Source organism: Plectropomus leopardus, chromosome 8 (genome assembly GCF_008729295.1).
Source record: "Plectropomus leopardus isolate mb chromosome 8, YSFRI_Pleo_2.0, whole genome shotgun sequence".
Lineage (NCBI taxonomy): Eukaryota > Metazoa > Chordata > Actinopteri > Perciformes > Serranidae > Plectropomus > Plectropomus leopardus.
The window spans coordinates 23,826,857-23,840,520 of record NC_056470.1 but is presented as its reverse complement, the minus strand read 5'-3'; the positions used below and the strand labels follow the sequence as shown (position 1 = coordinate 23,840,520).

The 13,664-nt window shown below is 40.7% G+C and overlaps 1 protein-coding gene across 2 annotated transcripts in view; it reads right to left on the bottom strand.

Annotated features, from left to right (window-relative positions):
- The window catches only part of plxnd1 (plexin D1), a 93,202-nt gene that overhangs the window by 49,129 nt on the left and 30,409 nt on the right, over positions 1-13,664 (bottom strand). For both annotated transcript variants that reach the window (XM_042491789.1, XM_042491788.1), the window contains exons 8-12: positions 9,232-9,331; positions 6,677-6,775; positions 3,615-3,704; positions 3,174-3,282; positions 1,928-2,085 (exon numbers count right to left, since the gene is read on the bottom strand). In XM_042491789.1, coding sequence (XP_042347723.1) covers positions 1,928-2,085; positions 3,174-3,282; positions 3,615-3,704; positions 6,677-6,775; positions 9,232-9,331 — 556 coding nt within the window. The remainder of the gene's footprint in view (positions 1-1,927; positions 2,086-3,173; positions 3,283-3,614; positions 3,705-6,676; positions 6,776-9,231; positions 9,332-13,664) is intronic.

The window sequence follows — 13,664 nt, the reverse complement described above, 5'->3', positions numbered from 1 at the left end:
AGTCACAGTTTGCTGACAGCTACAAAGAGTGAAGGATAAACGTGAATGCTTCAATATGGCCTATTTGAGTGAAATATCTTGTGTGTGTGTGCAAGAGTGAGTGTGTGTCTGCCTACTTTGTTTTGCTTGCTTATTCTCCTGGGCCAACCAGGTTTTATCTACAGGAAGTTCAAGTCGACTGGGTATCATGTGAGCCATGCTTCCCATGACCGCCTACAAGAGCTTTGCTGATATAATGAAAGCTTCAGTAGCAACGGGAGGACGGCTGTAAACACACTCCCATTACGGCCGGACAAACAACTGAATATGATCATGCAAATGAACTCCATAAAGAGTTTAAAGGAAGGCCTTGCCGGTAATCGTGATGACCATGCTGACGTGACCGCAGTCAGATGCTGTGCAAGATAAACGCTCCTTGTGGTCACTGTGGTTTCACTCTTTTTGTGGATCGCAAATCTCAAACCTCTCCTGGTTCTTATTTGCTTTCTTTTAGTTCCTGTGGTTTCCTACACAAAGAGCTCTACATATGTAGCCCGTCCACACAGTTTACACTCATACTGTAGTTACTCAGGGCAAAAGGTGTTCCCATGCCCTTCTGAGTGATTGCAGATTGACTCGACTGTGTCCCCCGAGGGCTGTGGCTAAGTGAGTGTTAGTGTTATTACTGAGTGAACTGCTTTAATGAGACTCTATTCACACACTCCCTCAGCAGCTGACGCTGGACAGACAGGGCAAGGGGGCACTGCACCATGTGAGTGACCCTATGATTCACCATTTTACAGCTTGAAAACAGAGTCTGGAGGCTGCCGAGACGAGGTGGACAGTGTGGGAGGATGAATTTGTAGCCTGGATTCATGTTTAACCTGCACTAAAGCCATCCTTAGGACTGAGTGTCCTAGGCTTCAGCATCAAATGTTGCATTTACAGCCCCGGATCTAAATATATATCAGCTAAATATATATTTTTCAAAATTATGTAAGAAGGGGCCCTATAGTAAAAAAGCCCTAGATCTGATAATCTGTCATAGAGAACCCCAGGAATAAGTCTGTCAGCTTGTCAGCAGCTCCGGTTCCCTCCATCCGGGTTTTTTGAATGGGTTTTTCGTTAGAGGCCTTAAATAAGGTCTTTGATTAACACAAGCTTAAGAGACTTTCAAGTTTTGTTCCATGACATAAAATACATCAGTAAATACACCACTCACAAACTTTGAAGCTCTTATGCATTTTATAAAAAAGGCGTTTGCTGGCCAAAAGTAGACTAGAGAACGTCATCAAGCCGAACTGTGCTGAACACAGCTTTACAGCCTCATAATGGTGGCGACACAACGGTTGTGTAGTTTGTTAATAGCCCAAAATTTGCTTTTTACTTTTGGCGACTGCATTTGGGCTTCAAAAATCCTGAAAGTGGTGTTCATTTGTAAACATTATCTTGCTGAACAAAATATTTATGCATCATAAACATTTTTATTCTACAAAAATTATTTTGGGCAATAATCCAATATCCAATGGAAAAATCTCATGGGCTTTTTGACGGGGAAACAGGGTGACCCTAATTTCCGCATCAGCCTACAGAAAAACATCTTCCCTGCACTATTTTATTGTGTTCCTGCATTACAGCCCTTAAAAATAACATATTGTTGATCAAAACCGCAATTTTAACAACTTTTGTAAAAGGATTGTGTTATTCGAATTACTAACGATCACTAATATTTTTAAAATTACAATTCCTGATGAATCTGGAATGTTAAAAGACAGTTTTAAAGGGTGAATAAGATTCCAGAGTGCATTAAAAAGCATGAAAATAGAGTTTGTTCATAAAAAAAAAAAAATACAGCACAGAAGGTTTCCCCCAGACCACCCCGACACAGATTTGGGCTAAGCCTCCCATGTCCTTGAAATCTAGAAACGCCCCTGACCTGCACTCTTACCTTGTGGATCTCAGGAGGCGGACACTGATCCCTGATTGGCTCGCAGTCATCCCTCGGCCTGCAGCTGTTTTCACACCAGCCGCAGAGGTGGCCCTGATCCTCCCGGCCCCAGCACTGAGAGCAGTCTGAACTGCCCACTCCGCAGTTGTACACTTCCACTAGAGGGAGATGGGCGGTGGGAGAGAGACAGAGAGGCAATTATCATTAGAATGTGGCATTATTGAACTGTGTTTGCCTGTTCGGGTTAACTTACAATATTTTAGACTCCGAAAATACTTTTATAGCTTATCTGAACCATATGGGCTGCATGCTCTGAATAAACAGCAGAGGCATTTGCAGAATGATATATTCATGGCTATAAAAATAAACCAGGAAAAAAGAGAGCTAGAGGAGTGGCAGAGAACAAAGCCAGTGAGAAACAGATGATTATGTTCATGTTCCAATGTGCCTCCCAGTACGAAATCCCATTTGTATCCCTGCATGTGCATCTGTGCATGCATTTGTGCACACATTGCTATGTATTAGTGTGTGCGATAGTGTGTGTCTTTAAAAATTTGATGACTCTGCATGTTATGAGGCCACCGTCATGTCCTTAGCAGTGCAGGGTGTCTGGCAGCGGCCAAGAGCTGTTGTTCACATGTTCTACACATGGACTGTGAACAGCACATCTGGGACTGGGATAGGCAAGGGCTGGCTTGTAGAGGCACTAAACAAAACACACTAAGTTCAACAACAAGCAGGCCACTTTTCCATCATCCCACTGTTGTCATGGAGCTCAAAATTGTATTTGCAACAATAGATGCGGACATGGCTTGTAAGAGGCATTGATAACACCTTAAATTGCAGCTCCTCAGGTTCTATAATCATTATGTGTAATTAGACGGTAGCTGAATATGATATTATGGTAAATTACTAGTTGGCAAATTATGTGTTGTAATACACAAACTACTATTATTGCAAAGTGAAAGGCGGTCTAACGGTGTTTGTCCCTGTAAGCGATTCTTCATTTTCCCTTCCAGGTTTAATCAAATCCAACAATCTCATCAGAAAAACATTCGTGCACAGGTGAAATGCATTCTGGGAGCCGCAGTGTCAGCTATGTCAGTTTTTCCCTTGTTTTTGTGAGTTTCTAATTACGCTGCAAATACAAGAGAGCCGAGCAGCTGAAGCGTAACAGATGGAAACTGTATTTTTCCTTTTTTTTTGTTTCCTGCATGTCTACATAACAATGAGTCCAATGTCTTACCTCTCATGGGCTGAGGGCTGTCCACAAACACATCTTCCCCCCGCCCACTGAAGAATCCTCTCCTCCTCAGGTTGAGGTGGTAAATCTGACTCCGCTGATTAGTCGACAGCTATATGGACAGAAAGGCAGAGGGGCAACAGTAAAACAGATTGTGCTGGACATCTCCTCTGTGTGAATGTGAGTCATTTTGTCTCTGCATGAATTTACTCCCTCTCACTGTTGCTCTACATAATAATGGGTTCTTAGTCAACTTAGAAACAAGGGTTTAAAATAATTGGAATGCAAAGTTAATGAAAGTTATTAACAAGGCTTAAATAAAACAATAATGAACACACTGAACCAGTGAGTGCACAGTAACTGAGCTGCAGCTTAACTGATCTTTATTCAGATTTGGGAAATGGACTCACTAGTTATTTCTGGTGGGTTATTGTCTGTACTTACTGTTACTCCGCTGCACTTGACAGTCGAGCTGTTCAGCCATGTGGCCTCATATCGCTGCTCTGTCCCAAAGTCACACTCTAGGTCCTCCCCCTGTTATGCAAAGAATTTATTTTAAACAATGTCAGGGTTTCAACAATTAAAGGTGAGTCAGATTCAAGACTTAATACTGTTTTGATGCAATTCGTAATTACATTTAAAACAGAGAGCTAATTGAATAAAATAAAGAACATGAAGTACTTAGGACTGGGGACAATTTGTCCATGTTATTGCAACATAAAACATGTCTTTTTTGTCATGTGGTGCAGCCCAGGGCAGAACAGAACTGGTGTAGCAGTTTTCTATATTTTTATGTTATGTTGTTTTTTGCTTATCTCGCCTATTACACATGGTATGATGTCACGGGAGTTCAACCTGAAATAATAATTGTCTGTTGATTCACTGTTCACCTGCATGGCGGAGGACGGAAGAGGTGAGTTGTTGTGTTCACTTGACCACAAACCTAACAGCATCCACCTTTGCAAATATCTACTTCTTGTACTTGATTTTATTTGCATTTTCTGTCATTGAAATGGACAATAAATCTTTAAACACATAACATGAAGTGGAACTAGATTACTAAAAGGCGCGTCAAACAGGTGTTGACTGTTCCCTGTCTCAGCCTCCCAGGGGCTGATGGTAGTTTCAACAGCTAGACCGAGTTGCTACAGCTAGCGTTTGTTGGTCAGTTTTTTGGGGCAATTTTGAGTTTCTCACTCTGCATGTAGGATTTCACTTCCTAAATTCTCATTGTACCGAGTTTAAAAAACTTTTTGCATGAAATAAATAGAATCTCATATGCATTGCATTGTACCATTTTTAAAAATGCATCAAAATCTTGGTTGTATAGACACATTTTGTTGAATTTGTACTTTCCAATGTCGTTTTGCAATCCTAATTTGTGTGACATTAATACAAGAGGCCCTCTGTCAATTATTTTTTTAAAAAGACGATGTTATCAATTATTTTGACATCACACATCAGAACATTCTTTTTATAAAAACCTCTTCCCATGTCCTAGCATTTTTAAGATTTTCAATTGATTTAAAGTTCCAATGTGTAGGATTTTGGGGGATATCTTGGCATAAATGGAACATAATATTATAAGTATGTTTTCTCTGGTGTATAATCACCTGAATATAAAAATAATTGTGTTTTCGTTACCATAGAATGTGCCGTTTATATCTACATAGAGAGCGGGTCTTTGTCTATGGAGATCAGCAATTTTTACAGTAGCCAAGAATGGACAAACACAGCACTGGTTCTACATTGGGCCATTAGCGATTTGTGTTGGCCATCAAAGTCAGCAGGCCTTGTGCAACAAAAGCGTCCCAAAAACAATTATTTTTTAAATTCTTATTCAGCGTTTGACCAGTTTAAATCACTGTTTGTTTTGGAGAAGAATGTGTCCCTTTAAGATATTTTAATGCAAATTAAGGTCTTATTTTAGACAGTTGAATTGTATGCCTTTTAAAACTTTTTAAGGATCCACGGGATCCTTGATATACTTCAACAATAACAAGGGAGCAAACTGTGATATCATGCTGTTCTCAGAATGAGATAACCGCTTGCTTTAGGAGAAATGACTCCCCAACATGTCTGGTAACAATTGGCAACTCACAAAGAGAACCAGGAAACTAAAATAACCCACAATAATTGTCGCTGCAAGGGAATGAAGCAATCCATTCAAAATTCATATTCATAAACATCTGGACTCCCACACCTCTGTAAGTCAACTGGGAGCCAAGGTAATGAATATGAATTCATTCTTCATAAAATCAGAGCCCTGAGTTTATGTGAAGGTAAGACCATAAAGAAGCTCGGATAGGTAAGAGCAGTAAAAGGTAATTACTTAAAGTGGAAGCAACCATTTGTCTGTGAATCCAGCCTGCTTAAATTGGTCTACTTTTATCGCCCTCTCCAGGATTGGTCCGTGCTTTTTTGACACCAGAGAGGCTTGATTTTTTTGGCTTGTCGGAGTGTTTCTTCCCAGAAACACTTCGACATACGGCACACTGAAATGTTCCCTGGTGCTCAGTCTTAGAACTAATAGATACTGGAGGACAAACTTTGCAAGAACTTGCTTGTTGCTACATGTTTTGGTATGACTCTTTATCACAGTTAAGTCAAAATAGTTTATTTTAGGCCCGTTAAAAAAAAAAGTGTGGGAACCGAACCAAAATTCACCACAAATTCCAGAGCGATGGCAGAGCAATGGCAATGCTGTTTGGAGAGCAGGAATATGAGTGACACCACATTTTCACTGTGTTGACATGATGAAGACATTATTTAAACAACATCAGATTGTATAAAATATATATAAATAATAAAGGGTAACATTGATAGCCAGTCACATCCACACTGCCCTGAGGACGTGTGTGTGTGTGTGTATCTGTACGTGACTCAATGTCTGTCACCATAGCAACACACCAGGAGAGGGCTCGAAAGGCCAGCCAGGGTTAGGCGTGTGACTGACCACGCCTGGCAACTAGTCAGCACTGGAATTTTTAGAAGATCCCAGTTGTGTCCTTATCAGCGATGCAGGATCAGCGTCTGACTCGCTCAGAGTGGATTTAGGATGAGAATGGGAGTTTAATAAAAAAAAAAAAAAATCTGGAAAGACTTGGCGAACTAAAAATGAACACGAGTCAAATAAAGCTCCTGCCGTGTGTGCTGCCTCAGACCGACTGCACATTGTACACTGTGCTGACGAAGACCCAACTCAGCTAGTCACAGTCAGATACCGGAGGCATGGCGGGCCCCGACAGCTGAGCCGTGAGCAACATAAGCATAAAGATCCTCACTCATTCTTCATTTTCATCTCTGTCTCACAACATGGAGATCACCCAAACTCAGGTCTAGCTCATTCATTGACCCAAATCGAAGCATAAAAAAGTATCCATCTGTGTTTAACTCAGCTTGAAGCGAAGGCACCATATGCTTCTCTTTTATTCCAATCATTTTCGCAGCATGCATTTTGGACAAAGGCCAAGTCCAGCTCCGTAGCTGGAGGTTGTCTGGCGTACCTCCTGAATGTTGCTGAGCGATATGGTGAAGTCCTGGGCCATTTCGGACGGTGCTGGAGGAACCTCTGAGGCCACCAGGCTGGGACAGGAAGCCGCACTCTGTGGAGAGTTGGGGTGTGGGGGCAGGAAGTGACATATAGGAGTTAAGGAAAACAATGGCTCTCCTGCACACATCCGCAACCCAAAATACCTGTCCTGTTTATCTGGAGGAGGAGGAAATGAGAGGGTAAAGTCTCGCTCTGAGGGAAACAACAATAGCTTCAAATAGAGAGACGATGAGGGATTAGAAAAACAGACCCACCGGACACTGTGATGGGCTCAGCAGAACAGGAAAACCACCTCCGCATCTACTTATGACCTACATTACAAACACCTAATCCAGTTTCTTCATGTTAAAAAAAAAAATTAAAAAGTGACATAAAAAGCACAAGCCTCTTGTGCTTTAATATGTTTGTTTTAGTGTATCTTGGGATCTGAAACTGCACGCCTGACTAGGATTTATTGCGTTTCCTTAGAAAAATGCAATGATGTCTTTATTACTTCACTTGTTTAACAAAAGCAGCTCTTTCCCTTGTCGGGGGGTCCTGTTATATAAAGCCGAACGTTAAACACTCGCAGCCATAAAACACAACAAGATCACTTGACCAGCAGCTGACCAGAGGACTGTGAGTCACATCCTCTCCCCTCTAACTGGGACCAGTACACACTTTGAAATAAAAGTGCTAACAAGGACCATATAGAGTTATTCAGCTTTTCCCCATAGGTGGACCCAATTTTAATATCTGGAACCCTTTTAGAGGGTTCCAGATAGAACAATCTTTGAACCATCTATTACTTATTTTTCCACCAACATAGAACGGATTCCATTCTGGTTCCTACACCTCATTTTGAACCATTTTGACCAAAAATAAATGGGTTTGGAACCCAAAAAGTTGGTTGTCAACTAGAAGCAAAAAAATAGTTTTTTCTTGACCTGAAGTACATACCATGAGGACATCAGTACGCTTGTCATTTTCTACAGGTTGGAAATGGAGATGATGAAGGCAACAAGAGACGAAATCATTGGGGGAAAAAAGAGCATGCAGTGGTTATATATTCTTGCTATAAAAAAAAAAAAAAACCTTTCTAATAAGACAACAAAAGTTCACAGGTAATTAATGTATTCTGCCATCCTGCTACTACTACTTATTTCAGTTGCACACTGGACAACTCTTCCTATTGATGAAGCAACCTTGATTACAGTGGTTTTGATTAAAACTAATGGAAATGCAGGCTGGTAGGCAATGTAGCACCAAGAGTCCTGGTAATGTAGTGGAAAAGGGGTATTTGAGAGGTTCTACAAATTGGCTCAGTGGGGGGCTTCATAACCAGAAAGTGACCTACAGGGTCAGGGACGATATGGTGCCATGCAATCACCATGGTTCACAATACCATATTTTGGAGAAGGGAGATTGAGTGAAATCACTGCTACAAAGCCCATCAACTATGGCAGAACACAAGTAAAATCAATTTATGAAGAGGATTCCAGATATATGAGTAAACGCTGAATATTTGAGGGTGAGGATCTTTAGACACCCATGCTTTCAACAATCCTTTGTGATTTATTTTTTTTTTTTCAAAGGGTTCTTTTGATGAAGAAATTCCTAATTGAACACTTAGTCTTACAAAGAAGTCTTTCTTCAAAAAAAGGGTTTTTTTCAGAAGCAAATGGTTTTGGAACCTATTTGGACTCTTTATTTCTAAGAGTGCACTGTGAGTGGACAGACGATCCCAGCGCCCTCAGGGGCTGCAGTCTGCTGGGAGGACGCCTCTTCATACAGGCCACAGAACCAGAGGGGACAGGAATAACATGATGGCTGACTTAATCTTAATGTTGTCAGAAACACGCACAAAGGACATCTGGGGAGCTGTAATTGGTTTCAATGAGGCCACTCTAGATTGGGATAATTTTCCCAGTTTTACAGCCTTTTCATGCACTCGTGCCAAAGCTTTTACAGTATTTGATTTGTTTGCTTTTCAGTGTAGTTAACACCCTCATGGAGCTTTTGCACTGCCAAGCATGCATCTACATAATCCATTTGTACAGTTACCTACTTAAAATGAAGGGATATATGAAGCTGAAAATGTAGGTGTAGATTTATCTCACTGCTGGCAACAAGCAGTCTTGACATTTTGCGATAATTCTCCTGTAAAAAAAATAGGGGCGCAGTGAATCTACCCTTCGACATGCTGAGATATCAAACTGCCAAAAGAGAAACTTTAGAGGAGTTTTAAAATGCTACATCACCCTGTGAGGACTCGGTTAAACCAGAACCTCCTGAGATTTTATAGTTTCAACATTTCTCTACACGATGCGGTTGAGACACTTGTAACCTCATACTGAATTACCACATGATTGCTCTTGCCTAACCCGTCTGGACTCAGATCATTACAGCAGTGGTTGGACAGCAGAGTCTGGATCATGTCTGAGGCTCTGACTTATAGGATCTTGATGTTATGAGATCCTGCAGGCGTCTGTTCAACTGATGGATTAATGAAGAAGCAGAATTACTCACCTCCAGCAGGTTGTGCTTTGACTCATCTTTACTGGAGACACATAGGTGGCTGTCAGGGTCCCAGTAGCACTTCCACCTGGTGCTCAGGCAGCTCACACATCTGACATAGACAGACACAGACACATGGAAAGAGTTGAGATACAAGAATCTAACTGAGCCAAATCTCCAATGTTATCCCCCTCTTGATCTACACAGTCTTTTCAAAAGTTGAGTATGTGGCCTATTTTGAGAGTTACACAAACTGAGTGGCTGAACTGATTACAGGCGTCAGAGTTTAACTATAGTAAAAGGAAGCAATGATTAGTCACAGTAGCAGGCACATTCATTCCACAGTTACAACACAGACAGCCGGGAGGTCACACTGGGCCAAAACTGCTGGGATGAAACAAAACACTCGCAGTGTGTGTAACAGCGTCTGTATTTCCATCTTTCTGAGTTTAACAGCTCCTAAGTTTGGACATTTTGGCATGTTGCTCCATCAGGTACAGACTCCATAAAGTTTATGCTCATTTGTCCAAAAATGCCCAAATATACAGGTTAAAGACATGCTTTCTTTAGGAATTGATATTGGGAGTGCAGAGTCTAAAAGCTGCAGATTTCTGTCAGTCCTTGTTTTGTCAACATGATGTTTGACAGCTTTTACCTGATCTTCAGTTAAGGATAAATCTGGGGATATTTTTGTAATTGTTAACAAATCTCATGAAAACACTAAAACCATGACCTCATCCTGCTAACAAGTATTGCCCGTGTATCTAAAGCCTGATATAATCCCTCTGTGCCAGGAGCACCTAATGAAAACACATCAGTGAGCTGCACTTTTGCACTGGGTGACATGTTCCTTCATTATGATCAACATGGGCTCTGCAGATTATTTTGAGTCCACCCCCACACACACTGTTTTGCTACCTTTAATACTCACTACTTCACCACATCCACAGCTGAAATTGGTCCACAGCAAATTCACGTTTTACTCCTGTTTGAGTAATGTTTTCTATAAACTACCGTCCCCAGCTGTTTGAGAAAATTACTTAGCCTTAAAAAATGAAACTCACATTTATGACCACATTTTGAAGGTTTACATTCAGCAGGAATAAATGGGCTTGGGGCTGAGAGCCACAGACAGGGCATGGAAGTTTTAAGAGACAGATAAACACATTTTTGGGATTTGTTGACAATAACAAAAATATAGATTATCACAACCCTTATCCTTTAAAGTAACATTATACAACAAACAGCACATTCTCCTTCTTACAAATGAGGCAAATTTGTGATCTAAGGCTTTATACTCTACATTTAAATGAAATAAACTTGAAACTTGAGTTCAAATGCAAAAATACAAACTCTTGCTCAATTCAATACATTTAGCAGTTTTCCTATAAGAGCCTTTCTTGGTCTGGTATAATGAGAAGTGTATGATGGCTAATGTTAACTTAAATTACTGAATAAATCTGCTCACTTAAAGGAATATTTCACCCACAAAATGATGATTTCATATCAATTACTCATCCTATGTTACGTTGAACTAAAGTAAAAGAGCATTTAACTACAGCAAAATTTCAAAACTATCCCGTCATTTGTTTACAAACCCTCACAGAACTCATGCAGTATAATCCAAGTCTAATTTATACAGATGTATGTTCAGTGCTTCCAAAACACATGCATTTTTTGCTAAAAAACCTTACTATTCAAAACACTTCAGTATAAACTGTCTCACACACCACTGAGTAGTGCACCTGCCCAGGCATTTTAAACTGTTCAGTGAACGCACAGGCAGAGTTCAAATGCATATGCTTTCCCAGGTGCGCTACTCGTATGCAGACGTGTTTTAAATTTTCTGATTTGAGTAAAAATGCATGTGTTTGGAAAGTACTAAGCAAAAAAGTGTATAAATGAGACTTGGAGAATACTGCACAAGTTGTGTGAAAGTTTGTGAAAATGATTTGATACAGTTTTACTGTTCTTAAACGCAAACTCCTTTCATTTTAATTCATCAAAAGTTTTCTTTATTTTTGGATTCTTCATTCACTGTGGAGGCATGCAAGAAAAACAAAGCTTTTTCTAGCAAATTGAACATAACACAGGGTGAGTAACTGATATACGCAAGATATTTTTCCTTTAATGTTTACTACTTACACAACATGTTTTGTTCGCATATACCATTTTACAGTGAATTACAGTGGCAGCGATTCATTAGACATTACAGAACTGAGTTTAAGTTAGAGGGTTGGTTCACTCAGATCACTAACAAGTTGTTATCTAGACAAACTGATATTTTAAGTTTTGTTTTCTGAGCTTTTGAGAGATTAATCTGTGAGATTTCTGCCACTACCTCAATATAATTATCTATGAACATTTGCAGTATCGTGATTTAGGTGATCTACCCGTCTGGATGAGTTATGGTTAGACGTGTAATTGAAAAGATGCTGTGGATGAAGTACAAACGTGTGTGTGTGTGTTCCAAATAAACTAAACTACCTTAACTGGAACACCACTGTATAGTTTGTGTGTAAGTCGGGTGTGTGTCACTGTACTGCCTCCGGGAAGAGACAGATGTCCCACACCAGGAATGATAGTGCCTCCAGCGATAGCAGCACTCTGAGGAGGTCTTTAGACTGGGGGAGTAGAGCGGGATGGGTGTAAGGGGATGAAGAAATGTTATCGAAACGTGTGTGTGTGTGTGTGTGTGTGTGCACGTGCATGTGTGTGTGTGTTGTGATTAGAAGCAGACGGGCCCCTCAAGGCTCTTATCAGCTGCAGCTTTTCTGTTTTCCCTGACTCCCTTTCTGTCCCACTAAAACACCTTTACACTACCACACACTATTTGCACACTTTCTCTGCTTGACCTAACACTGACAGTAAATACCCTGTGACACTGCCCACCCTGAGTCATAATGACCATGCGCACACACAACACACACACACACACACACACACACACACTAAGTACACAGTCAGGCTCACACTCTCAGGGCCTCTCAGTGGACACAGCGGTTAAACACACATCCTCAATCACGTCTCTGTCAAAGAGAAATACGTCCAAAAGAAAAGACGAGTTTTCAGGGGGAGTGACAGAGAGAGACAGAGACGGGGCAGCAAACGGACAGAAACAGACGAGGGAGAGGAGGTAAAAGAGAAAGGAGAAGTGGGAAAATTTGAGACATAAAAAGCAAATAAAACAGAGAAAGAGTGTGTTTGTGTGTGTGTGTGTGTGTGGCTGAGGGACATAAAGAGAGTGAGAGAAGCGGTGTGAGAGGGCAGGTTAGGTGCGTCGTCCTACTGGGCTGTTTGGTGAGACTGGAATGCTGTCGTCTGGTTGTCATTAACACTCTGCCTAGTGACCACTTTGAATGGGTCATGGGAGAACTGTCTAAACACTCTCTCACACACACACAAACACACTCTTTCTCTGTTTTATTTGCTTTTTATGTCTCAAATTTTCCCACTTCTCCTTTCTCTTTTACCTCCTCTCCCTCGTCTGTTTCTGTCCGTTTGCTGCCCCGTCTCTGTCTCTCTCTGTCACTCCCCCTGAAAACTCGTCTTTTCTTTTGGACGTATTTCTCTTTGACAGAGACGTGGCAGCAAACGGACAGAAACAGACGAGGGAGAGGAGGTAAAAGAGAAAGGAGAAGTGGGAAAATTTGAGACATAAAAAGCAAATAAAACAGAGAAAGAGTGTGTTTGTGTGTGTGTGTGTGTGTGTGGCTGAGGGACATAAAGAGAGTGAGAGAAGCGGTGTGAGAGGGCAGGTTAGGTGGTCGTCCTACTGGGCTGTTTGGTGAGACTGGAATGCTGTCGTCTGGTTGTCATTAACACTCTGCCTAGTGACCACTTTGAATGGGTCATGGGAGAACTGTCTAAACACTCTCTCACACACACACAAACACAGTCAAACAGAAAAACACACAAACTGATTCAGCACACAAATGTTGCATCATGAATAAAGAGCTCTTAAATCTGTAGATCAGAATTTTTCTCTACGCAGATGAGATTCAAACTTGCAAAACTATTAACGATATTTTGTTTCCCCTGATAAAAATAAGCATATCTCTTTTTTAAGACATCAGTAGATGATGTTTCCTTATTTCTAGTATCTTAATTGTGAATTATTGCAGTGGGACTAGCTAAAGGGCTATTCCAGTGATTTGGCATTACAATTTCATTAATTTGGTGGAGAGAAAATCAATGTAAACATTAAATCAGAAGAAGATGAGATATTCTGAATTTCAGTCCATATTAAGCTCCAAAAATGCTGGATCTTAAATTTTTCATAATGCAACTTAAAGAGGTATTGCACTGCTGGACGGTATTTTTATAAAACTAGGCTGTCTATTAAGTAGAAATATACAAATACTTTTGAAATTGGTGCTACATGACCAGAAAAAAAGGGGGAAAAAGCTGCGGCATTTGCTTTTGCTGAGGAGCTAGAAATACTA